Below are 27,413 nucleotides of genomic sequence, written 5' to 3'. Positions count from 1 at the left end.
TTTTAGATTGTGTGTTTCTTTCAAGAAGCACTTCAAGTGTTTCTTTTTTAATAAGAATTTGCATTTTTCTAAATAACTATAATGTACTCTAAATAGAATGGCTTCTACTTAGCATAAAGTTTTCTAAAAATGTATTTCAAAACGGATCCTTGGTTAATTAGCTAAGATAGCATGCACACCCGACTGCACATGAAAATTCGAATGACCAACCCCATAGAGTAAAAGTCACTTGCGAGGCACAAGAGGGCAAAGTGATCAGTTACGTAAGTGGGAGATTTTTTTTTTTTTTTTTTTTTGAACAAGCAATATTATTTACATTAAGGGGGTAAGAGAGTGGGCTAAGCCTCATAATTGACGAGTCATAATAATGTGGTTCAAATTTTCATTTGACGAAACTCGAACTTAAAACCTCTCACTTACAAGTGAGTAAAGGGAAGAAATTATTTCAGCATCTAAATATTTATTGAAAAGTAAGTTACTTGGCATATGTTTTGACAGATATTTACAATAACTTAATAAGTAACATTTTGTGAAGACAAGATACGAAATAGAGCTCATTCATTCACGACAATGGCTTTTATTTCAAGGTGGAGAGGATTTTTGGACCGGCAGCGGAATAATTTCTATGCACAAATAGGATAAACTGACCGGTTAAGGGCAATGTACACGCTCATTCAAATTCAAATTTCGTCTTTGTAAGTTATAATAATTTAGAATGCATATAGTCAAGTAAAAATAATAGTTAAAGAACAATGGCCTAAAACATAAACAAAATAAAGACAGAGAGAGAGAGAGAGCGCAGTGATACTTGAAGCACATTTATTTAAAAACTAAGACCAATACATATAAATTGAGTTAACAACTCAAAGGCTAAAGTTCTTAGGCTCATGATTATTTCTATAGTTAATAGGGCCTCAGTTCAGTTAAGCCTTTCAAAGCCTGGTCTGGTCGGGTGTGTGACTATGGATAGCCACTACCGCCAGCTCCACCATCGCCTTTAGGCTTATATCCTTTCCCGCCATCATCATATTTTGGATTGCCTCCTTTCCTACCATAATCATACTTAGGGCTGTCTCTTTTCCCACCGTGATCATCTTCAGAACGGTCTTCCTTTCCATCTCGATCATCTTTAAAACGATCTCCTCTTCCATGATCATACCCTCCATACCCTCCCTTACCCCCATATCCTCCATACCCTCCATACCCTCCCTTACCCCCATATCCTCCATACCCCCAATAACCTCCTTTAGGCCCTCCATATCCACCGTATCCATCGCCTCCTCCATAACCTCCTCTAGGCCCTCCATATCCACCGTATCCATCGCCTCCTCCATAACCTCCTTTAGGCCCTCTATATCCACCGTCTCCATCGTATCCGCCATAACCTCCTTTCCCTCCATATCCACCGTCTCCATCATGTCCGCCGTAACCTCCTTTCCCTCCATATCCACCGTCTCCATCATGTCCGCCGTAACCTCCTTTCCCTCCATATCCACCGTATCCGCCATAACCTCCTTTCCCTCCGTATCCACCGTCTCCATCGTATCCGCCATAACCTCCTTTCCCTCCATATCCACCGTATCCCCCATAATTTTTGGCATCATAGACCTCCTTTTTCTTTTCCTTCTCACTACTACTGGTCACTCCTTTAGAACCCACTCCTTCAGAACCCACAAGAAACCCTACAAAGACAATGAAAACAAGCAACACCCTTGTTTCCTCCATAGTTATTTTCATGGCTCTCTCTCTCTCTCTACTAGCTAGGGTTGTGATGAGAAGTTTGCATAGAGCTCACCCCTATTAATAGTGACATTCTGCGAGAGGGAGTGAGGGAGTGAGGGAGTGAGAGAGTGAGAGAGTGAGAGAGTGAGAGCGTGAGAGCATCTTTTTATTAATTCGTGTACTCAGTTTTTGGAATGGCATTGAGTAGCGTCTGCATGGAGATTTTGGTCGTTATGGAATGAGTTACTTGAGTGGGAGTGGGACTGTTAGAAGAATATCAAGTTTGGTGAGGGTTTCTATTGTTGGTATGTAATTAGGTTGATCTGTTGGTAACGGGTAGGAACAAATGGTAACATCATTGATAAGCTTTAATGGCCATGAAAATTTCTGAAGCAGTATTTAAGTTTGATGTTTGATGGTTTGAAATTGATACAACTTTACTATATTAAGAAGAGGAGTAGCATTTTGTGCATTTGAAATTTGAATTCCTGAGCATTTGGAATGAGTCTTTGGGAATGGACTTTCCATGAATATTTCTACGGATTGGGACCATTGGGTATAAGATAATATACTATTTCATGTTTGGTTTGTGTATCTTTCATATTTCATTTTGATAAGTTCAACATTTGAGATTTAATTTCTAATCATTTTGTGTCAGTTACTAATCAATATGTCGTCGATATTTGATTTTAGATGAGTTCAACAATTGAGATTTGATTTATGATAACTTTATTTCCAGCCTATATCAGATGTCATCATCTTTTATCGCTATGTCATTGATATTTAATCTTGATGTCATCCACGTTTCATTTTGATCCCTCAGATAAATTGAGATTTGACTTATGGTTTTTGCCATTTTCCAATGTATCTTTCAAAACAAGTAATAGTAAGTGATGAGGGTCATTTTAGGCATGTACATAATTAACTTTCCCAAATGGCAATGAGGATGAGTAGGGCCAATGTCAAAGATTTTTTAGCTGAAATGATAGGTCTATGAGTTATTCAAATCCCTTCAATGTAACAGATGAAAAAATGAATCCAATTGTAAGTCATAATTTCGATTAGTTTGCTTTTGGTCGTAGATTTCCAGTTAAGTTTTCATTTTTCTTAGGTTTTTTTTTTTTTATAGGGAACTTTTATTAGTAATCGAAAAGAAAGTCATCATATATGCATTGAAATAAAAGTATACATGAGAAGACGCACTCGAAAGAGTGAAAAATGACTTTCTTAAAGTCCCAATAACATCTTCCCTTTAGAATCGAACTAGTCAATTCACTGAAGTTATTGGCCAAAGATGAAAACCGAAACAAAACCTCTCATACAAGGGACAGAAATATAGGGAGACAGAAACAAAAATCAACCCTAAAACCGGCGAAACCAAGAGATAACATCATTTCCTCATTTTGCAGGTTTTTCTCTCCAGATGGTTCTCCCGGGTTTATTTTTGAACCATCGCCTGCTAATCTTAGTAGATGCAAATACTCTTATCATCTTCTGTTGCAACGGGGGATCAGATTGTTCCGTTACCTGAAAGAGCTGGAGCATCGTCTAAAGGTTCAGCGTTAGTAAGGGAATCGACTATATGTCATCCTGTTGCCACTCCCCCCTGTAATCTAAGGTGACTGTTTGCAGTTCATGGCTATCGATAACTTCTGAGGCATGTTCTGTACGAGACATTATTAACATGTTGGTTCATGAATAAATACGTGAACTTAAAATGAATTGAAGAAACACTAACCACATGTCCCAGTCTGGAATACTGTGCAGGATCTTCCAGTTTGGCAATTTTCCTCAAGATACTATTGTTAGGCTCTGGAAATGCTAATCTATCGATGTCAAGAGAAGAAACCAATGAGAAGATTGGCCAAGAGGGATAACCTTATATATACACACACACACACGATGAAGTCACATGCAAAAAGAAAAAAAAAAGGGTCTTTACCTCAGATGTCGTGGAGCAAAAACTAAATGCTCTTCCGGTCTTCCCTAACATCATCGGTGACTTTCTGAAGTCGCCTAGTGTCTTGATTCATCATCACCCACTTGCTGAAACCATGTATCACATATGCGATAGGTGAGTTTCTCCCAGATCTAGAGTTTTTCTTAGAGGTGTGCACGGGCCTGGCTGGGCCCAAATTTAGAGGAACCAGATTGGACTTGTTAAAAAATGCAACAGAACGGGATGGAATGGACTGGATATATGAATTTTGAGATTTGGAGCCGAACCTAACCCGACCCGTTTGAAATGAACTGATTAGGGCCGGGTCCACAGGTCCAATTACATTTTTTGTTCTTTAGAACAGATCACAAAGGGGTGAATACATCTTTCACAACCAACCACCAAAAAAATAAAAAAAATACATGTTTCTTAAATTCCCATCCTTCCCTACCAATATTAACAAATAAGAGCTTACAAAGATGAGTCTACATTCAAATCCAATTTGCATGAAACCTTCCACTAATCAACCAAACACAACCTAATTAAAAATAACCAAGTTTGAAGCAGAACATTCAAATATATACAAGCCTGAAACTATCACAGGACATACATATATTCAAATATACAGAAATTAAGAACCCAGAAACAGAAGATTCAAATATGATATTCAATTTTGTGTTCAACCGTTTACCATTTTCCAGCCAAGATACTGCTATATCTAGAGGATCAGTACCTTTTGAAAAAGCTCCTTTGACCTGCTGTGGAAATGTGTTTCCTAAGCGAGGTTTTCTTTTACTAACTTTAGTTTCATATAAGCACCCACGTTTTGCATAAAGAAGTCCATGAAGAATTTGTTGACTGGAAGATAACCAAATTTGGAAACTTGGAAGTTAGGAATAGACGATGTCTTTCCAGATGCAGCTAATACAGTGACAACAGCTACAGAAACAACAACCATATCTGCACCAACAACTGAACCACCGGTGGTGGATCAGTGAAGGTCTGGGGTGATGAAGGTGAATTGGTGATAGTCTGAGTTCGGTGACGTCGTTGAGGAGAGATAGGAAATTAAGAAACAGGATAGGAGTGGGAAAATATGAGTCGGCGACGGTGATGGGATGATGATGGTCGCGACAACAACGATGGGTGACGATGGTGGTGAATCGGTGGTGGTCTGCGTTCGGTGATGTTGGCAAGGAGAGATAGGAGTGGAAAAAGATGAGTTGAGTGGGAAAGGAGGCTAGGTCACTTGGAGAAACAAATCCCATCCATTCATTCCATTTAGAAACGGGCCGGCCCGGGGCCATGTGCTTTTATAGATTTTTTTATGACTGATCACCGAATTTTGTATCTAAATATTTAGATATACTAGCCTTTCTGCATGCACTAACGTGCGTGCGAGAGGTATTTTTGCATCACGGGCGCTACGCGTCCCTAAATGTGTATTGTGTTAGTTTTTTTCCATTGTAATTGTTAATGTATATGGTTTAGAAAGTATGATATGGCTACACATAACAGGAAGCAATAAATTTGAAGTTGTTGACGTGGATACTCTCTCACACACAGCAGTGCCTATTACAGTGTCCTCACGCGCGTGCGAAAGACACTTTTTTCATCACGGCGCGCTACGCGCGACTTACACATTTTAGATGTATTTATATGCGAGGATTGGTTCAATGTATAGAAACATAAAATAAAGACGATTACCATCTCTAATAATACAGGTAGTAATTTAAAGTATTTATCTAGAATTTGTAAAAAAAGAAAAAGTAATAAATAACATAGAAGATCCTTATAATTTAGCTGCAACTAAAAGCTAAGTAAAAAGTATAAAAACAATCCAAGAACTTCAATTGGCCTTGATACACTTGACGGTTCTTCATATCATGAACTCATATCGCCGTCCTGTTGAAAATTTAATGCGTTCGGTTAGAATCAAATATTAGCATTATTTGTAATTGAATTGCATTAAAATTTGAAAACGGGAATTAAACATTAAAAGAAAGAATATAACCTTATGTTGAATTCGAGGGAAGCAAAATATCTTTGTACACAACATTCTTTGTGAAGACTCCTTCATGACCGTGTAATTCTCCTTTCTTTACCAAGACTTTTGTTGTAGACGCTGATACTCCTCTTGATAAAGCCACGTACAATTGTCCATGACTGAATACGTGATCTGGTAGATAAATACCCACATTTGGTATTGTCTGCCCTTGTGATCTGCTAGTGCGAAAGACATTTTTTTAATTACGGCGCACTACGTGCGACTTACACATTTTAGATGTACTTATATGCGAGGATTGGTTCAATGTATAGATGATGTAGTGATGACCTGGTGGAAGATATACCTGACAATTTCACATTTTCAAACGTGTATATTGTCAAGACCGTGGACATTTTACCTGACAATTTCATATGTGTGTGTGCATGTACAGACGCATATATGTTAATACTTTTTTGGCTTCAATTATTAATGTTTTTGTTTTATTCCTTAATGTTAATCTTCGCATGCATTTTCACATGAAACTCATATAGAGAATTCCACTAAAAATAAATAGGTGAGAAATGGTGTTGTACCTAATTTGTTGGACTTTATTCCGAATATGTATGATGTGAGGAGTTGTTGAAGGTTTTAATTCTTCTACAGCCATTTTCATGCTCCACCTATATATTGAAGGTATACATAAAGTTAGAATTTCTTATAACAAATTTGATAAAGAATTTAGAATACATAACAATAAAGACGAATTTAAGCTCAGTACCTTTAAGGAATATGAGTCGATGAGTGCCTAATAAACATGCAGGCGAAAATTACTTAGTAAATAAGAACATTTCGGGTATCGCATTGGGTGGAAAATTAATTAGTAAATAAGAGTAAGCCAGGTTGAGCCGGTAAACTTAGACCATTTTATACCTTTCTCGCCTGGGCATTTCATAATCATGTCAAGAAAAAATTATTATTGTCCCTCTGTGCAGCCAAATTGCAACACTGTTTCAAAAAACACATCCGAAATTCAGAAACCCTAAGTTTATTTATGCAATGAAAAATTCAAAAAAAAAATCAATAAATTAAATAATTAATTAGTCTGATCGCTTGTATTAGGAATTTGAGGATATATTAGGTACTGAACCCCACTTATGAAACTCTGCATAAAATTACATGCGCAGATAACCCAACTCCACTCCATACAGATCAAGCATGCATCTTATTGGTTCTCAAATCTGGTTGCGCATAAGATCCCCAACAACAAATAACTCCTCCCTTGACGGAGGAGACACTGCCACCTTTTCTACACAAAAATTATCAACATTAATTAACAAAATCAAAGAGAGTAACAATTCTAACTTTCACTTGATAAAACCAAAAAAAATAATCTGAATGCAATGGCAACTTAAAAGATTGTAAGGGTCAATTTGGTTACCTCTAAAGTCTTGGAAAATTTGAACGTAAACTCATTATTTCTGTATCATCACAACCATACAAATTGAAGAGAACTATGCAACCATTGGCAATATAAAGCTTTAAACTTTCTCCAACAAATGAAATCACAGGACTCGAATTTAAAGCATGGAGCTAAGGCTAAACGTACCAAAATACCCATGATCTTTCATAACACACTGCCCCTCTCCATCAACCTTCACTAACTCATCTCTCTTAAACTCCTCAAGTCCTTCCCACTGCCAAGAACCAGAGTAAATCCTTCCTCCGCCGCGACCAGCAACTTCACTTTGTCACTCCAGAACCCTGACTTCGCCCGGCAAAACCTCGCCACACCTTCACAAAACCACATCAGTAGAAGATAAGAGAACAAATAAATAAAAATCACAAACCTACAATTTAGAGCATTGAATTTGAGAAAAAGATACGAATGACACCACTTTTCGTTTTGAGCGTATGGGAGAAAAGGATGAGATTTAGGCTGAGGAGGTCAACTGATTTTTTTGATTCAAACGTGCAATTGTAGTGGATGTGAAACTGATCTCTGTTTGAGGGAAGAAATGGTTAATTGAGAGAGGTTATTGAGAAAGTGGGGGAATCAAACGGTTGAAAACGATACACCACCTTTATTTTTTTCACTCACGTCTTTTTTCTTTCTTTTTCCTTTTTTTTAGCTTTTTAATTTTTTTTATTTCCCATTTGTCTATTTTTTATGACAAAATTACCCTTGCGAATTTGTTTCTATTATTTTCGGCCGGTTGTGATTTTTTTTGTTTCGGGGGTTTTTTTGTCCAAAAATTTTTGGTGAAGCCTTGAGACACCAAACTCTCCTTCTGGCTTTCTAATATTAAAGATTTATGAGGATGGCCAATTAATTCGGTTTATTGGAATTAAGATTAAGAAGAGTAGGCAAGTTAGTGAGGATGACCAATATCAAGGTAGTCCTGCTTGGTTAACATGATCCTTCTACGCTTAATGAGTTTTAGTGTGTTTAATTGTGTGTCTCACCAATAGTATATAATTATCGTATAAAGGTATAAGAGTTGATACCTGAACACGAATTAATTCATACCTTAGAAAGAATAACCTTTAAACAGGGTAATTGGATAGTAGTTGGCTCTAGAAAAAGTAAATAAGATTGTTATTGGTGAATTTATAACCTTAGGCTTTCTTGTATCGCGTTTATTTTAATCAATTAATCTTTTATTTTTCTAGTTAATTTTAATCTTAATCAATTACTCAATTATTCAATTCAATCTATCATTTCTTTGTTTAATCAACTCAAGAGTGATTAATCGGTTAAATTGGTATTAAAACAATTCTTGTGGGATGGACCTCATATATACATATCTTACTACAATTGATTCGTGTGTTTGCGAGTTTAATTTGATTTAAATTATTTTATTGTTTAGCTTAGTTTAAATATATATCAATATACCTATAAAATATCTCTAAATAGGTTCACATAACTTTAAAATTGCTAGAACAATCTGACAAAAATGAATCCCAATTGCAGAAAACATTCAACAACTTCTTCAATGCGATCTTCAAAATGGATGATTGCTTTATCGGAAAAGAGAGAGAGAGAGAGAGAGTAAAAATGCAAAAGAAATATGAGCAAAGATTGCAGTGGTAACAGTCACAATTAGGGGTGGGTTCGGTACGGTTACCGTACCAAAACCCTTGTACCAATTGCCGTACCAAACTTTCGGTTTGGTAAAATCTATTACCATTACCGTACCAAACTTTCGGTATACCGAAGTTCGGTATTGCCAAAAGTTTGGTTGGCATGGTATGACAATGGTAATTGCCATTTTGTTTTGGGACAAAATATGTTTTTGTTTTTTTAACCCAATTCAAGGGCAAAACTTTTTTTTTTGTACCTTTATCTCATACATTATAGATTAAATTCATTTATTATTCATCATTCACAATTCACACACATAATAATTCAAATGAAGCATTAAGATTCATCATAAAAATTAAGCTTACAATCCAAATAAAAGTTACGAACCAAAACAAATAGAAGTTAACAATCCAAATAGAAATTAAAGTTTCAAACCAAATGAAAATTGGAAGTAAACTTCAAAAAGGAGAATTCATTGATCAGTTATTCAAGCTTGAGATGTCGAAGCTTTTGGAGGAGGCATTGAACTTGTAGAAGATTGAGTTTGTGTCAAGCTTACATTACAAACAAAGAAAACATATTAATTAGTAGCAAGAAGAATTAAAGTTGAAAACCATTTAATAACAAATTTACTAAAAAAATTAAAGCATATCTTTCTTGTTTTTTCTTCTTCTATTTCCTTGTAAAATTGAAGCATATCTTTCGTTGGTCCTTGTAGAAGTTTACTTCACCTGCCCTAAGCCAACCACTAGTACACACTAGTGCCTCAATTATTTTAGGAGTCAAGGATACCCTAAAAGGGTTCACAACCCTCCTCCCTAGACTAAATGCATTTTCACTAGCAACAGTAGAAGTGGGGGTTACAAAGATATTTTGGCTATTTGTGAAAGAATTAGGAACTCTTTTGTGTTTGATTTCCACAATTTTAAGAGATCAAAGTCACCAACAACAATGCTAATATAAGTAGGGTTTTATTTTCAAATTATTGGAATATTATAAATATGTGTTATATAATTATGTATTATATAAATTATAAATTATAAATTATATTGTATTTTCGGTATGGTACGGTAATACCGTGGTAATGGTATCCATTACCAATGCCGTACCATGAAATTTCGGTACGGTACAATACCGTACCATTACCGATTGGTACAAAAAATTTGGTACAAAATCGGTATGGCACGGTTGGCAATTCGGTTGGCACGGTAATTTGGCAAAAAAATCCACCCCTAGTCACAATGTCACATGACCTAAAACTACAATGCCATCATGCCCAAGAGGCATCAGTGAAAAACTGAAAGTGGGGTTCCTTTCAAAGTATCAAATAATAACTTTACAGCTCAAAAACCTGCAGCATGTACATGCTTACTGGTTCTTAGAGAGATGTCAGAATGCTTTTTTATTTATTTATTTTTTTTTTTAATTTTAGTTTCTTTTAAACTTTTTTTACTATTATTAGAAAAAAATTAAGAGTTCGAAACTATTACAAAAAAAAAGACGTTTCGAACTCAAATACACCAATAAAAACTCAACATCTTATTCATTAAGATACTATACCACATGGAAACTATACTCAAACGAAATATCAATGAGAATAAGAAAGTTATTGAGTGCAATAACATGTTTCTCCAACGTAAATTCCAATGTTGCATGAAAAAGAATAGTATTTTCCATAGTATCAGATTTTCGTAAGTGTCTTAATTAAAGGAGCTCGGAATAACAAAATTCAGAAATAATATGCACCTTGTTGCTCTTCCAACGAGTTAACCAGTGGCATAGTCGTTGAGTATCCAATCATGTCTAGTGCCAATTTTTCTTTGGGAATTTTAACGAAAAGCACCCGGTACTGTTCACTTTAACGAAAAACCACATTTTTACACTAAAAAGTCAATCCTGGTACTATTCACTTTACCCTTTATTTTGTCCTTATCATTAAAACTCAAAATTTTCAAACCCTTCTCATTAGTTTTTCTTTTTTCTTTCTTCTTGGTACTATTGCAGAACAAAAAATAATCCTTAAAATTATAGAGTTTTCACGTGAACTTTTTGTCGAAGAACAAAAGAATGTCCTCATTACATTGATGAGGTTCGCATTTAATCCGCGCGCATTTCGACCTCTTTGAAGACATGAGTGAGTACAACTTCATTAAGCTCTCCTGCCCATAGCTAGAAGAAAAGTCAAAGATAGTAAAGCTAATAATTTGGTAATTAAGTCTATCTTTAATACTCTCTTAATTGAAGATAAACTTAAACATGGAAGGAATTTCAATCATATCCAATCAGGATATTTCCAAGATAATCCCAAGATATTATCTCATAATTAATTTATTTGGAAAACTAATGAAAAATGCTTGAAAACTTTGAGTTTTAACGATAAAGACAAAATAAAGGATAAAGTGAATAGTATCATGTTTGACTTTTTAGTGTACAAATGTGATTTTTCATTAAAGTAAACAGTACTGCGAGCTTTTCGTTAAAACTTCCTAATTTCTTTGGGATTATTTTATCCTCAATCATCCTAGTATTCTAGGGATGACTCATCTAGGTCACTAGGATGACGTCATGTGTAGGGCAAAACCCTAGCTCTATAAATACCTCATCTCCATCATTTTCTTGTAAGGCATCGAATATCTATTGGCCCAACCTTTCCGCCCTCACCTTGTGAGAGCTTGTGGCTTTGGCCTTAGTCGAATGTGTTTATTTATTTTGTAGGTACAATTTCGTCAAGACTAAATACAGCGAAATTTTGTGACCACAAGTATGTTTCTATTTCAACAACGTCACTCTTGTACCACAACCCTGCATTTTAAGTTTCACTTTCCATATTAGAAATCAAAACTCGAACAAAGAACACCCACCAAGCTGGATATTTGTAGATTTCAATATGCATACGAGCAGTAACCATATGAGATGCATTTTCCTCATGGTGGTGGTGGTCGAAAATCCAATCTGTCGAAAACCCAGCAACTTGAGCTTGGTTGCATCCTACCTCCTGGCATCACAAATGTTCACGGAAAACGAAAATATAACAAAGATCACAAGCTTATGGTTGTGTTTTTGTAGGGTTTTATATTGTTGTCAGTCTCTTATAGGGAATACTTCCTTATAAAAATCATAACAAAGATCACAAGCTTATGACTTAATATGCACACATACTATTCGTTTACTCTCTATTTTTCTGCCGTACCAGTGCTTCTCTCTAAAAAATTGGTCCTTGGATCCGAAGCTCCTGTCCCTTCAATTCTCTTTTGGACACTGCTCGACATATCAATCTCATCCAACATTGACCAAAATAAAGATACAAAAAAAATAAAAAAATTCATCACATACACTCAAGCATATGAACTATGAAGTGTTAATTAGTAATGAGCTGCTAATCTGTTTTCAGATTTTTGTTCGCTCAACTATATGCTTGTCAACTAAGGGTTAATTATTATGTTGATTAACTAGCGAACAGGGTTATATTACTTTAGATTAATTTGACTATAAGTGGTAGTGGGGGGGGCTATCTGTATTGCACCTTTTATAATTTTTTTAATTGTTTTTAATCAAAGACGTGTACGGTGATGAGATAGATGTGAACGATCAAATTGATTTCACATGTTCATATCTGGATGCATGGATTTTGTTAATCGCACTAGCTATAAATTATAATTCTGTGAAGATGCAGCAGCACGTACTAAAATGTGTTTCACATTAATTTGACTGTTGGATGGAAATCGTTAGCTAAGAAATGCTTTTTAGTCAAAATGATCTCTGAGATTTACATAACACATTATTTTGGTCTCTGAGATTGAAAATCAATAGAAATGGTCACTGAGACTGTCTACCATCCATTATTTTGGTTATTCTGTTAAAACCTCTGTTAAGTATCCTGGAGCTCTTAGCCGAAAGTTTGGGCAATTTTCAAAACTTCGTAACTCAATTGTTTCTGCATCAAATTCGACCCATAATATATCAAAATGAAGATAGGAAAGTGTAGAACAAGATTATACCTATTTGAAAGCCCAATGTTTGTTGAAGATGGCCGGAAAATAGCCTGAAAGGTGATTGGTCTGCAGAAAAACTGGAAAACTCATTGGAAACTGGGTAAACTTTAAATGTTCATAACTTCTTCAATACTCAACAAATCGAGTGATTCAAAAACTAAAATCTTACCTTTCTTAACAGCTAGATCGCTATGGTTTGGCTGGAAAATGACTCGAAAGTGGCTGTCTTAGTCTCGAGTTAACCACTTTTGAGCCGTTTTCTAGCCAAACCACAGATAATTAGTCATCAAGAAAGGTACCATTCTTTCGTCTTATTGAGAAATATGATTTTCATTTTTGAATCACTCAATTTTGTTGAGTATTGAAGAAGTTATGAACGTTTAAAGTTTATCCGGTTTCTGGCGAGTATTCCAGTTTTCCCAGGGACCAGTCACCTTTCAGACTATTTTTTGCCATCTCCGGCAACCATTGGGCTTCAAGATAGGTATAATCTTATTCTACGTTTTCCTATCTTCATTTTGATATATTATGGGTCGAATTTGGTTAAGAAACGATTGAGTTAAGAAGCTTTGTAAATTGCCCAAACTTCTGGCCAAGAGCTCCGGGACAGTTAACAGAGCTTTTAACGGAATGACCAAAATAATGGATGGTGGACAATCTCATGGACCATATCTATTGATTTTCAATCTTAAAGACCAAAGTGATGTGTTATGCAAATCTCAGGGACCATTTTGGTAAAAAACCAGTAAGAAATAAGGAGAGAGACGTTATTGTGGTACACAATCATTAAATTGTTGTCTCTACCTTAGGAATCACTAAGGACATTGTCAAAAAGGAATCATCTCTGGATCCCTTCCTTCTAACACTACTACAAAAGGGATTTATAGTGTCAGTGGATGGTGTCGGTTTAATATAATATAATGGCACATAAGACAGTTGCGACACTAATGGAACATGACGTCGGATTTACTATTGCTTATAAGCGTCATAAAATGTCTACGTCGCTTTTAAATCGACGTAAACATTTAATGTCGCTTATAACCGACATATATTTTAATAATTTTAAATATTGGTGTCACTTTAAACAAAACAGTGTCGCTTTTAAGCGACATAAAGTATTTGTGTCGCTTATAGGCGACACTAATTATATATATTAATTTAATAATTTAATAATTTTATAACCCTAAAAAAATACTATAATAATTATATATATTAATTTAACAATTTTATACCCTTAAAAACTATAATAATTGTATATACATATATATATATTAAATTAACTATTAAAAATTTGTGACCATTGGATCGGCTTAAATATACATACCATTCAATTTCTTAAGTGTTATACCTACAAAATAAATAAATTTAAATCTACTTAATAAATATATATATACACACACCATTGAACTTGATGGGATACGAATCCTACGAAACTGATTTCAACGATCCAACTGTCAAACTTGTTTGTATATGCTTCGAGATCGCATCAACAAAAAATCGCAAAAAAAAAAACATTCAGAGATCAAGTAACGGGACAAAACTTTTCGACGGTTATCAACGAAAAATCATGATTTAACGGTTATTTTAACTTCGATTTTGATGATTTTTTACAGCTATACTCCTTAACGCTAGATGAATACAATAAATGAACTCGATCTTCAATTTCAAATATTTATACTAGTGGATACCAATAAATCTTATGTTATACTTAATGAAAGTATGAATAAACGCTTAAGTGATAGTGAATCTATTGTTTTGATGGGATACACATTCTACGAAACTAGTTTCAATGATTCAACCATCAAACATGTTTGTATATACTTCGAGATCGCATAGGCCAAAAATTGCAAAAAACAAACATTCAGAGATCAAGTAATGGGTAAAACTTTTCGACGGTTATAACGAAAAATCACGATTTAACGGTTATTTTAACTCCGATTTTGATATTTTTTTATAGCTACACTCATTGACCCTATATGAATATATTGAATGAACTCGATCTTCAATTTCAAATATTTACACTAGTGGATACCAATAAATCTTATGTTATACTTAATAAAGTATGAATAAACTCTTAAGTGTTAGTGAATCTATTGTTTTGATGGGATACGCATTCTACGAAACTAGTTTCAACAATTCAACCGTCAAACATGTTTGTATATACTTCAAAATCGCATAGGCCAAAAATTGCAAAAAACAAACATTCAGAGATCAAGTAACGGGATAAAACTTTTCGACGGTTATAAACGAAAAATCACGATTTAACGGTTATTTTAACTCCAATTTTGATGATTTTTTACAGCTACACTCCTTGACCCTATATGTATACAATGAATGAATTCGATCTTCAATTTCAAATATTTACACTAGTGGATACCAATAAATCTTATGTTATACTTGATGAAAGTATGAATAAACAGTGTTAGTGAATCTATTGTTTTGATGAGATACGCATTCTACGAAACTAGTTTCAATGATCTAACCGTCAAACATGTTTGTATAGAGATCGCATACGCCAAAAATTACAAAAAATAAACATTCAGAGATCAAGTAACGGGACAAAACGTTTCGACGGTTATCAACGAAAAATCGCGATTTAACGGTTATTTTAACTCTGATTTTGATGATTTTTTACAGCTACACTCCTTGACCCTATATGAATACAATGAATGAACTCGATCTTCAATTTAAAATATTTACACTAGTGGATACCACAAAATCTTATGTTATACTTAATGAAAGTATGAATAAACTCGTAAGTGTTAGTGAATCTATTGTTTTGATGAGATTCGCATTCTACAAAACTAGTTTCAACAATCCAACCGTCAAACATGTTTGTATATACTTCGAGATTGCATACACCAAAAATTACAAAAAGCAAACATTCAAATATCAAGTAACGGGACAAAACTTTTCGACGGTTATCAACGAAAAATCACGATTTAACGGTTATTTTAACTCTGATATTGATGTTTTTTTTATAGCTACACTCATTGACCCTATATGAATTCAATCTTCAATTTAAAATATTTACACTAGTGGATACCACAAAATCTTATGTTATACTTAATGAAAGTATAAATAAACTTTAAGTGTTAGTGAAATGCTATGAACCGTTAATGAAAGTATAAATATTTTAAACTGACGATCAAATTAGTTCATTGTATTCATATAGGATCAAGGAGTGTAGCTATAAAAAATAATCAAAAGCGGAGTTCAAATAACTGTTAAATCGTGATTTTTCGTTTTATAACCGTCGGAAAGTTTTGTCCCGTTACTTGATCTCCGAATGTTTGTTTTTTGCGATTTTTGGCGTATGCGATCTCGAAGCATATACAAAAAAGTTTGACGGTTGGATTGTGGAAATTAGTTTCGTAGGATGCGTATCCCATCAAAACGATAGATTTATTAACACGATAGATTCATTAAAATGTTATATGAGATACCAAAAAAAAAACAACTCGTTATTTTAACTCCGATTTTGATGACTTTTGACATCTACACTCTTTGACCCTATATGAATACAATGAATGAATTCGATTTCAATTTAAAACCGATATTAATTATTTTATAAATTTTAAGTATTAATTAGACTATGTTTCAATTAGTATGTGATGATATTTTATAATAAAATTATATTTATGTTTTTTATTACGTATTTTATTTAAGTTAAATTTTATTTATTAAAATCTTAAAATGTTATATGAGATAATTTGAAACGGATGGATAAACATTAGGCGGGAAATAGATGGATAATTTGAAATATTAGGTGGGAAATTTCCCGCTGGAAATGTATTCTCAGACTTAGTGTCGGTTTTAACCGACGTTATCATCTTTTAATTCGACGCAAGTTTCATTAAACCGACACTACATTAATTTCAACTGACGTAGTATTTTCAATAAAGAGTGTCAGAAAGTTGTCAGTTTGGCGTCGGTTAAACGCGACGCCATGTAAAGTGTGTCAGGTTCGTGTCGGTTTAAATCGACGCCATGTAAATTATGTCAGGCTGGCGTCGGTTAAAAGCGACGCCATGTAAAGTATGTCAAGTTGGCGTTGGTTTAAAGCGACGCCATGTAAAGTGTGTCAGGTTGGCGTCGGTTAAAACCGACACCATGTACATTTAATCCGACGTCAGTCAATTAATGTCGATTTAAACCGACGCCAACTAAGTACCCATATTTAAACCCCTCTCTTACCCATTCATCCGTGCTTCTTTTCTACCCAATTTCAGTCTTTCTTCTTCTCCTTCCCCATTTCATCCGTACGTCCCTTTCTTCCTCCTTTTCTATTTTCCTCTTCTCCTTCCCAATTTTCTATGGATCACCATTTTGAAGATCAACATTATGAGGAACTCCAATTTGAAGAGGAAGAGCTCGAAGGTGGTTCATTTTTAAATTATTATGATTATTAATTTTAGTTTTAGTTTTGTATTCTAACTAGTTTCATGCTTAAATTGAAAATTTATTTTTGTTTCTTGGTTTTTAATTGTTTTTTCTGTATTTACAAGGATCAACTCAACGGAGATGCTGACCCTCAATTTCGAATTGGAAAGAACAGCCTTGTCCATTTGATTCGTCTGGAAAATGCATTAGTGATAATTCTAGTGCGTTTTTGAAACATGTAGCGGCAGAGGTTAGAGATTATAGAAATATTCCAATGGTGGCATACTAAAATAAAGAAAAAACAAAGGTAAATATTTCATGACTTATTTTATTAAACCTTGAAATTTGTCTAATAATTTTTTTTTATTTTTCAGGAGATTGCCGAAAAAAAAAAGCATAATCGGCAGTTGAAAACTATGAACCATACAATCGGTTCAAAATCTTTTGCAAAAGTTCGGGAAGAATTTTTATGGGTTGTACATTTTTAGGAATTGTAATTAATTTTAAATTTAATATATAATTGGTAGAAATTTTATTTTTAATATGAAGTTTGCTTAAAACTGTTTGTTTTTTCATTGACATATGGTGAGATTTATTTTTATATAATTTTTTAATTATTATTAATTAAAAACGGGAAAATATATTTTTTTATTATTAATATATTTGGTGTCGCTTATGAACGACAGTAGCGGGACTATTTTATTTTTTTAACTCAGATGATGTCGGTTTAGACCGACAGTGGATGTGATTTTTTAATTTTTAATTTTTACTTAACGTCGGTTTAGACCGACAGTAGGTGTGATTTTTTAATTTTTAATTTTTACTTAACGTCGCTTTTAAGTGCCATCATGTCAAATGTTAATGTCGCTTAAAAGCGATGTTAGATCTTATGTAGTTTTTAAGCGACGCTATTGTTTATTTTTATTTTATAATAGTTTACTTCTTGGTGTCGGATTAAGGGGAATAAGCGACGTCATTGCCCTTTTGTGATGGTAGTATTGGTGTCGGTTACTCAATCCGACATTGCTTTATTTAATGTCGGATTTTTACCAAATATCCGACGTTAACTGGTGTTTCTTGTCAGTTTTAAAACGCCAGTAATATGCCCTTTTGTAGTAGTGTAATTCACTAAATCAGGAAATCTGTATCATTGAAATTGATCCAATGACTACAAACAGGGGCCCACTTTTAAAGTTATTATAACTTCAGCCGTTGGATCAAATTTCAACAGCACAGATCCTCTGATTTGGTGGATTATAAGGAAGGGATCCTTTTTGGATCCCTTTCCGACATTGTCTACCATAAAAACAAAAAATAAAAGGTAAAGAAAAAGTACAAAGGTGGATTGTTTTTGTCTGTTAGGCCATTTACAACTGACCCGACAAAAGAGCTATAAGGCTAAAAATAACTCGAAATGACATGAAAATCGTCTTCAATTAGGGCTAGGCCAAATTGCTTGTGGGCCCCATCAGGAAAAACCACCAAATAAGGCCATCCAGCCAGCCCCAATAAGCCCAACCCACTTTTTTATTTTTAAAAAATATTTCGAATTTTTTTTTCCTACATCATTTCTCACATACTTTACACCATTCCATACTATCTTACCTCATTTTATTTCAATTCTTCACATTTTATTCTCTTCCAATAATCTTTCCTTTAATTTTTTCAATAATTTTCAAATGGCCATCTCTTTCAATAATCTTCCAATATGTCCAAAAATCTTATTTTAATATGGTAGTTTAATTTAATTAACTATATTAATTCAATTAAAATAATAAATTATTTTTGGCCTACGACCCTTTGGCCCCCTCAGTTGGAGATGATTTTTTGTCAAATGGTTATATTTGGCCTATGACCATTTGGCCCCCTCGGTTGAAGATGGTATAAAATATAGGCTGACACTGTTCATTAAAATATAATTTCTTGCAGGGTTATAGGGCTAAACATAGCCCTTTGACCCTCCTTTGGTTGGAGATGGCCTTAGGTCTTTCAAAGCAGGTCAAAAAAATGTGTGTTTGTACTATACTTGATCAATCCTGAAACTACTAAGTACCGGTCAAATTCACACCTTCAAGGACCCACTTAGGGGTTCATACTGAGGCACTCATGTCGAAGCACCAGAGTTTCCCTCCAACCAGGAGGCCAATCACATCACGACACATGTCAACATCAGAATAAAGCTCATAGAGTCCCACATCGACCGTGGACGAAAGCTGGAGACTCTCCTCAACTACAAAAGAAGACCATTCTCCTAAAATTAATCTGAAATGTCATTATTGTACTTAAACTAGTCATTAGAGTATCCCCAATGGGGGCTCTATCCTCGATGATGCTACTACAATTCAAGCCTTAGCGAGAAATTTCACCCAAAATGAGCCGAAAAATGGAGCTAGATCCACCATTGGGGCTAGCAACTTCCTTTCTTAGGTAGCCTAAAACTGGGCTACAGATAGCTCTAAAAACAATGGGTCCCACAAAAAAAGAAGCAATCCATGTGAGCAAAATTCTATCACTCTCCCTCCACTTCCGAATACACTTATACTATCCTTTTATTCTTTTTTTATAATTCTTTTTTCTTACTTATTTTTCTTGCAATTTGGCTAATTAATGATTGTTTTAAATTCTATAAGAATTAAAATTTCAAATTGATTTATCGTTCATGGGCATTGGTGGGTGAAATTTTCAAATAATTTTTTTTCAAAATTGTATGATACTAATTTATGTGACAACCGGTCCCTAATTTTACGATTTTATTAATTTTAAAAGAGTGAAATGACGAGAATGCCCTAGAGGCAATGATTTTGACTTCTATTGACCGTATTTTCATGATGCGTACGAGTTACTATTTTGTCAATATTCTCGAAGTACTCAACAGTATGAACGCATAGGTGCAATCAGAATAGAAATCAGAGTTACAGTTAAAATTTTACAAAACATCGAATACCGAAGATAAATTAGTAATTTCATGTTTAGGGATATTTTGTATTGTTTGTGAGACATGTGGGGCCCACACCCCATTCCTTCACCATTCCCGTGACTCCCTATCTCTTAGGACACCTATCCTTCATTTTCAAATATCCCCATCTTATTTCCTCGGCTAGATGGCTGCCACATCATTCTCTCTCTCTTTCTTTCTCTCTCTCTCTTTCTTCTTCTCTTTCTCTCCTTCTTGCCGTGTCATTTCTCTCTCATATTTCCCTCCTCATTTCTCCCTATTTCCTCCGTTTTACAGTGACCAGCAAACCCAGCTGCTTCGGTGAGACCCCTTGTCACAATGCCATCACTAGGGATGAGCAACGGTTATGGCGGGCGAGTAACCGCGGTTATTTACCCATAACCGTTTATGTTCATACCCACATAACTGTTTACCTATTGGGTAATTGTATAAATGGTTATACCCATACCCATAACAGTTTAAAAATGGTTAACCATACTCATAACCGTGTACCCATTTAACCATAACCATTTACCCATTTAACCATAACCGTTTACCCATTTACTCGTTTTTGAACCCGTTATCCTTTTTTTATCCATTTACCCTTTTTTCACCCGTTTACATGTTTTTTTGTTTTAACAACTTGAAAATTACAAAAGAAAAATTTGTCATAATTTTCGTTTTCTGACAATGAAACACCGTTATACGTACATTTTAGCATGCATTTTCGTATTTTAATCATTTAAGTCCTCATACAATTCCAATAATTGAAATAATAGTTTACGAACGATACATAAGGTTTTACTTGCTCTTTTTTTCTTCAGCTCAGTCACTTGTATATGGCTTTGCATCATTGAGGTCTAATTAGTTATTATTTGAAGATAGTTTAATACTCTATTGCTCGACATTGACTTTGCCATGGCATTTCTGTTGATCATTGAACTCCTGATTGTTAGAACTTTGTATGCATGCATCGTTAGGGGTGCCTGGAATTCTCAGTTTATTTACGTTTTTTCATATCATTTCCATAAGAATGCTTCTTTTGTTTGAGTATGACGGAGAGATTGAAAATTTAGAGTTTTTAATTTTTTTTTAATTTTGCATATATTAAATTAAATGGGTAAATGGATACCCGTTATAACCGCAGGTAATACCCATAAACGTCCATTTAAATTTCACGGATAAATGGTTATACCCATAACCGTTTGTTCGTCTAAACGGTTACCCATAACCGTAACCATAAACTTTAAATGGGCGGGTAACCGTGGTTATCCAAACCCATGGGTATTTTGCCTATCCCTAGCCATCACTCACCACGACAGCGAGATGACACCCTCACTGTGTCTCATTCTCTGCCACTTGCTGCACCTCCCTCACCTCTTCTCGGCCATCTCTGCAAGTGCAGAGAAACTACATCACAATCATCCATGTCATTTTGACGAGTGCATCACCGTGAACTTGGACCTGTCGCGACCACTAACCAAGAATCCACTGTCCGTTTTTTGAAATTCGATTATTTTAAAATAGTTTCTTTATTAGCCATACTTTGTACGAAAAATGCGTTTATACGTTAGTACGTTACGTATTTACATAAATGGTTTCGTTTCTAGGCGAAACGCATCGCAATGACTCTTGATGCTACGAGTCATGTTCGACTCAACGACATGATTTGTGAGTGGGTCTTTTCTTTGATATATATATATATATATATGTTTAGTTTCCATATATATACATCTAATAATGAATTTCCTATACGAATGTTGTAGTTAAATTAATATTTATCGGAATTGATGTAACGAAGAGAATTAGGAAATCATTATGAATCTTACGGGATGCCTTAGCTAAATTTACGGATATGAATAATATTATGATGACTAGAATTATCGAATCATTATGGCATAACTACATTTATGTTATTTTCTCATCGTTTGTTGCATCGGTGTTAGTACTCGCTCGGGCCAAGGCCAGGATTTCATGTGTATGTGCACATTACACCGTACGCTGACTTTGGATCCATTGTAGGTGTCAGTCATGTCGTACAGGTTGCAATAGGCAACTCCGACTCATATGTGCTGCGCATAGCACCAATCTTCACGTGATTGTAGTACTATAGTGTATACCATTGTTACACCCAATCTTGTTCATGTCAGAATACCTCTGCATGAACTCGTGTGTCAGCATGTGTCAATGAGCACTCGATATGATATATTCTATCATGCGAGATTATGTTGATTACGGACGTCATACATTTATTTACGAAATATTATGCCGTATTTAATTCTTGAGTTATTGCAGACTACGGTAAGTACTTTCTTCCTATACATGGTATATATATTTTGGAAACTATACTTGTTTTACGGGGTTATTATGTTTTCGAAAATGTTTTTACAAAACTTTATTTTTAGGCCCACTCACCCTTGTTTTTCACCCTTCCAGGTTTTAGTAGCTGAGCTTTCATATCAACGAGGATTCTTGACAAATCTTGGTATTGGAGATTACCTTCAATGGTATAATTAGCATCCTACCTTACTGTACTTTGGTTATGGTCTGACATCATGTGTGAAATGGGTTCATTCCCGCTCACAGCGCACTATTTAAATTAAGCACTTTTAGTTTTAAATTTATTCACCTTTTCCACATCACTACACCTTATGGCTTCATCACCCTCCTGGTGTCGGCCAGCACAACGCGATTCGGAGTCATAGTGGGCATTCCGGGTCGGGGTATGTCAATTTACCAATTGGTGCTAGATAAATTGTTGTGTTGTACGTGAAAATGAAATTATTTCAAAGGGCGAAGTGAGAGTTTGTTTCTTTCAACCGATGAGATTGAGATAACAAAATTTAATCCAACGAACGATTCATAAGTGATGAAATTTAACTTTGTCACAGTTTGAACTTTTTAGGTTGAAAGGTTCATAAAAAAATAATTAAGATATCACGTCCAAAAATCAATTTAAGAAAAGCTAACACACAAAAAAAATATTATCGATTAATCAAATTACTACATAAATAAATATGTATAGCCCCATATAGAACCCGAAAGAAATAGCCCTTCAGTGGGAAACATTTTTTTATAAAGCCCCAAAGATTCCTCGGAGTTCTAAAATGAGCTATATCCACCACTTTTCTAGCCGTATACAGAGCCCATCACTAGGGATGCTCTTAGAACCCACTAATGATGATTATGCTTAAAGCTATGTATTTGTGTAAACCTTTCACTATTAATGAGAACTCTTTTACTCTGTGGGCGTAGCCAAACTTAGGGTGAACCACGTACATCTTGTGTTTGCTTCCTTATCTTGATCTCTTTACACATCATCATCACTAGGTGACCGGAGCAACGGAGCGAAGGTCACTAACTTGACACTTTACGTTATTCCAAAATTTTCACTGATTTTGTGCATCAACAGAGTGTTGTACTAATATATTGAGATTATATGTGAACTCAATATATTAAACTCATGAGTTTAATATACCAAACTCATGAATGTGATATATTTAGAAACTAATAGGTTCTAAAGTATGACTCTCACAATTATTAGACCAGAACGTCACCTAATATAGCTTTCCATTTTTGTATGATAAAAATAAATGTTTAATCCCAAGGCCGGACTTTAGGGTAGCCGAAATAGGCGCCAGCCTAAGGCCCCCACTTCGGGGGGCCCTAATTTTTTTAAATATGTATAGATAAATTTTACAATTAAAATTCAATAAAAATATCGAAAAATAAAATCATAGCAATTGAAAAAGAATTGGTTGAACAATTTGATTATGTAAACTTAATTATTACATTTGCGTCTAAAAGCGCAAAAATTGTAATATTTAATTAATGTTTGTATACGCTACTTAGTAATATGATCTAGTGGTATTCCTCTTCACTTGTAAGTGAGAGGTCTTAGGTACAATTCTCGCCAAAGACGAATTTGAACCACATTATTGCTAGCCGATTGTGAGGCTAAACCCATCCACATCCCCCTTAGTTTAGATAATATCGTTTTTTCAAAAAAAATAATTAATGTTTGTATATGTTTCTTCTTTTGATATGAGTTTTAATGATATTTGATGTAAAAATAGATATATATATATATAGCGATTTTTCTTACACATATCAATATACAAAAGATTGAGGGTCAGAGAACTCTAGGGCCCCACTTCGAAGGCTCGTCTATGGCCCCAAAATTCTTAGGATCGACCCTATTTAATCCTAATCCCAATCACCTATTATTATGATTTTTTTTTCTTCCATTACGAAAAGTTTATATTGGATTAATTTGGCTAAGTTAATTTAAGACGAATCTTGAAATTTAAACTAATTTAATGGCTATCAGTTGGGGGTGAGCATTATCATTACTTTAGGGAGGTGAGCAACATGCATTAAAAAATAAATGCAAAAATTAAGTTTAATTAGATGATGATTATATTAAATACATGTAAGTATTGTAGATAATCCCTTGATGTGAAACCATGTAAATGTTAGGTTAAACCATAATATACTGGGCCTCAACCATAACAACCCGTCCTCAATTATTATGATTTTTATAATTTTAAAAAGTGAATTTACGAAAATGCCCTTTGAGCCAAAGTGTTGACTTTTGTTGACTGCCATGTCGTGTCATGTAAAGTTCATTTTCTTGGTGTATCCTCATAGTACTCGTTGCTACGAACGCGTGGGTGCAAACTGATCGTGATTTAGAGTTATAACGAATGAGATATTAACGAATGTAGTCGAGGGCAAAATTGTAAAATTATTTATTTCTAGAATGCTCCAGATTTTTGGAGCAAAATCTAGTGGAGCTACATGTGTGGCCCAGATTTAAAGAAAGAAATATGGTCGGTGAAGATGGATGATAAAGGAGAGAAATGAGGGAGGAACTAAACCAATGAGGAAGGGAAAGAGAAGAGAGTGGCCAATGGAAGAAAGAGAAATGAGGGAAATGAGAGAAGGGGAGAAGGAGAGGAACCCACTGGGTTCCCCATTGACTTGTGACCCGACCAAGTTCTGCCATCTTTTCCGGTGGTTTCTGTCACAGCCCGTCCCAAATATATAATTTTCGATGATGTGGAATGACAGAATTGTCCTCGGACGTTAAATAATATGTGTGAGTTATTATTGGGTTAAATTGTTTTAGATTGGTGACCCAATTAGAACTAAGACTTTTCTTAGTTTTGATTGGTGGCTTTTGGACCACACACACACACACACACCTACATTCTCCCTCTCTCGCAGACACTCTCTCTCTCCTTCGAACTAGTACGGACAAACACCCAAAACCCTTAAAACTTCACAGATCGTGGTCAAAGTTGGCACCATTGTGTTCGTGAAGCTTAGACGAGTCGATTGGTACCCATTTCAGGTAAAGATACCTTCGAAAACCCTAGTTTTCATAACCCCCAATTTGTGCACTGTTCATGCACAAGTAATTATGGATGTTTTTGGAAACTTGAAGCTTGTAGGAAGCTTAATGAGGTCCCAAGGAAGCTCGGAGTGCTTCGTTTGAAGGTTTTAGACATCGGGATCATGTGGACGAAGTTTGGCCGATTTTTCTTAGAATTCTCCAGTGAGATCCCATGACTTTTAGAACTTTAAATTAGTATGATTGTGTTCTACAAGTTAAGAGCTTCATTTTGGTATAAATTACGTGAAAAATGGTGAAGAAACGAGTGAGAAATCAAAGTTCTAAAAATCCCCAGTTTTCCAGCGACGACGACAGTCGCCGGAGTCCCAAGGTTGAAGACGACAAAATATTTTGTCAAGTCTGACGGAATATTCCAATGCCGTTAGTTAAATTTAACGGTAACAGTTAGAAGTTAACGGAATATTCGCGGTATATACCTGACGGTGTTAACTGACGCCGTTAGTATGCCTGGCACATGGCCGTGCGTGGGGGGGCGCGTCTATGCTTGCCATTGTACGTGCGTAGGGGCGCGTGAAGCTTCCAAAAATTTATCTAAAAATATGGGGATGATCCTGAGGTTGTGTAGGTCACTGTGGTATGTTCATATACCCATTTTGAACTTTGTATGAGAAGTTATTAGCTAGTTTTGCCTATGTGCTTTAAAATAACGTTTTTATAGTTAATTCGCATATAGGTGAGACTTATCCCGAGGATGAGCGTATCCAAGGGCGACTCGGGGGCTACGACCCTTCGACTTATCAGTGAGTGGGCTTTTGGTTTTCATTATATATTATATACTTGATATTTTTCCTAGAAATATGTGTTTAAATGATATTATGCCATAATGCCATGCATATAAGTTTATAATTCATACATGAATTGGTATTGATGATTTATACATACAAATTTGGTGCTGTGGACGCTCAGGTAAGTTCAGGTAAGTTGTGTTTGGTTATGTGAATCATCGATGATACGATATGTGATTGAATAATGTTGTGCTCATAACATTGCACGTAGGGTGATTATGATTTAGCCATAGATATGGCACATGCCTGTTTATTATGTCACCTCCTGCACCATATGCTCATATTGGATCCAATTTAGGTGCACAGTCTTGTCGTACAGACCTTATTCATGGTTCTAACTCGTAGGTGACTAGCGATTTATCGCCCAACTATTATGTGAAAGTAGAATTGAGCATGATTGTATTACACCCATTATTGTCGTATAGACCTGTTTGTTTGGTTCCGACTCTTGTGCAGTATGTTGCCGTATAGGTCATTGTAGTGACTCTGGCTAGAGTAACTTTGAGCTATGAATTCAGCCGTATAGACTACCACAGGGGTTCTGGCTAACATGTTATATTTTCATGAAATTATTCTTATCTGAATTGCTTACTCTATTATATCTTGGCATGGCATACATATGAATATGATTATGTGTAGCATGAATTGAATTGATATGATTTCATATATATATATATATATGTATGTATGTATGTATGTATGTATGTATGTATATGCTTATATCTTGATTCTGGGAAAAATTATACATGTTTTACAGCGAGGGGTTAGTTATGTTGATAAATGAAATGATTTTGTAAAACATTTGTTTTTTGACCACTCACGTTTTTTGTTTTGTGCCCTTCCAGATTTTAAGTAAGCTTGCTATTGGTGGCTTGAGGATGTCGGCAGTTCTGACCTATCTAAATACCAATAGGACATTCCTGGTACTGTATAACTAATAATTGTCCTACTGGATTGTACCTAGACTTATGCTCTGATTAGGAGTGTTTACTGTTGTAAATAACTCCTATCACTTCCTGTTTAGTAGTGCACTCTAGTAATTTGGTTTTTAATTATTCTTATATTTCTTATCATTATTGCTTTGGCACTGTGCACATGGCTACGTCACTCTCACGTGACGGCCAGCATGCCTTGATCTCGGTCGGGGTGTGTCAGTTTCCGTCAGTTTT

General features: G+C 34.9%; 1 protein-coding gene, 1 long non-coding RNA gene and 1 pseudogene across 18 annotated transcripts; all 3 read right to left on the bottom strand.

Moving 5' to 3' along the window:
- Positions 1–802: 802 nt before the first annotated feature.
- LOC126585152 (uncharacterized) lies at positions 803–1,792 on the bottom strand. Of its 7 annotated transcripts, none has more exons than XM_050249540.1 (2): positions 1,431–1,792; positions 803–1,385 (listed from the first exon to the last, which is right to left on the bottom strand). In XM_050249540.1, the coding sequence occupies exons 1-2, from the start codon at positions 1,735–1,737 to the stop codon at positions 961–963; spliced, it is 732 nt and encodes a 243-aa protein (XP_050105497.1). In that variant the 5' UTR covers positions 1,738–1,792; the 3' UTR covers positions 803–960. The 7 variants fall into 7 exon arrangements, with proteins under 7 accessions (XP_050105497.1, XP_050105500.1, XP_050105499.1 ...); XM_050249543.1 differs by having other exon boundaries at positions 1,476–1,792; XM_050249542.1 differs by having other exon boundaries at positions 803–1,430; positions 1,512–1,792.
- Positions 1,793–2,856: 1,064 nt separating this feature from the next.
- On the bottom strand, positions 2,857–13,547 carry LOC126584386 (oleoyl-acyl carrier protein thioesterase 1, chloroplastic-like; annotated as a pseudogene).
- On the bottom strand, positions 5,390–7,819 carry LOC126587922 (uncharacterized). Of its 11 annotated transcripts, none has more exons than XR_007611272.1 (7): positions 7,255–7,819; positions 7,087–7,159; positions 6,579–6,949; positions 6,427–6,453; positions 6,242–6,328; positions 5,676–5,884; positions 5,390–5,566 (listed from the first exon to the last, which is right to left on the bottom strand). It is a non-coding gene; the product is annotated as an uncharacterized LOC126587922 (long non-coding RNA). The 11 variants fall into 11 exon arrangements; XR_007611273.1 differs by having other exon boundaries at positions 6,579–6,954; positions 7,087–7,126; XR_007611268.1 differs by having other exon boundaries at positions 7,087–7,439; positions 7,544–7,819.
- Positions 13,548–27,413: the final 13,866 nt, after the last annotated feature.

Source organism: Malus sylvestris, chromosome 10 (genome assembly GCF_916048215.2).
Source record: "Malus sylvestris chromosome 10, drMalSylv7.2, whole genome shotgun sequence".
Taxonomy (NCBI): Eukaryota; Viridiplantae; Streptophyta; class Magnoliopsida; order Rosales; family Rosaceae; genus Malus; species Malus sylvestris.
The sequence above is the reverse complement of the archived record's forward strand: the minus strand, read 5'-3'. Positions and strand labels throughout refer to the sequence as shown.

Excerpts from the sequence above, each read along its gene's own strand:
- LOC126585152 (XM_050249540.1), bottom strand. The coding sequence starts at position 1,737 with ATGAAAATAACTATGGAGGAAACAAGGGTGTTGCTTGTTTTCATTGTC. Across the intron at positions 1,386-1,430 it reads TGGATATGGAGGGAAAGGAG|GTTATGGCGGATACGATGGA; the intron begins GTTACGGCGGAC and ends GAGGGAAAGGAG.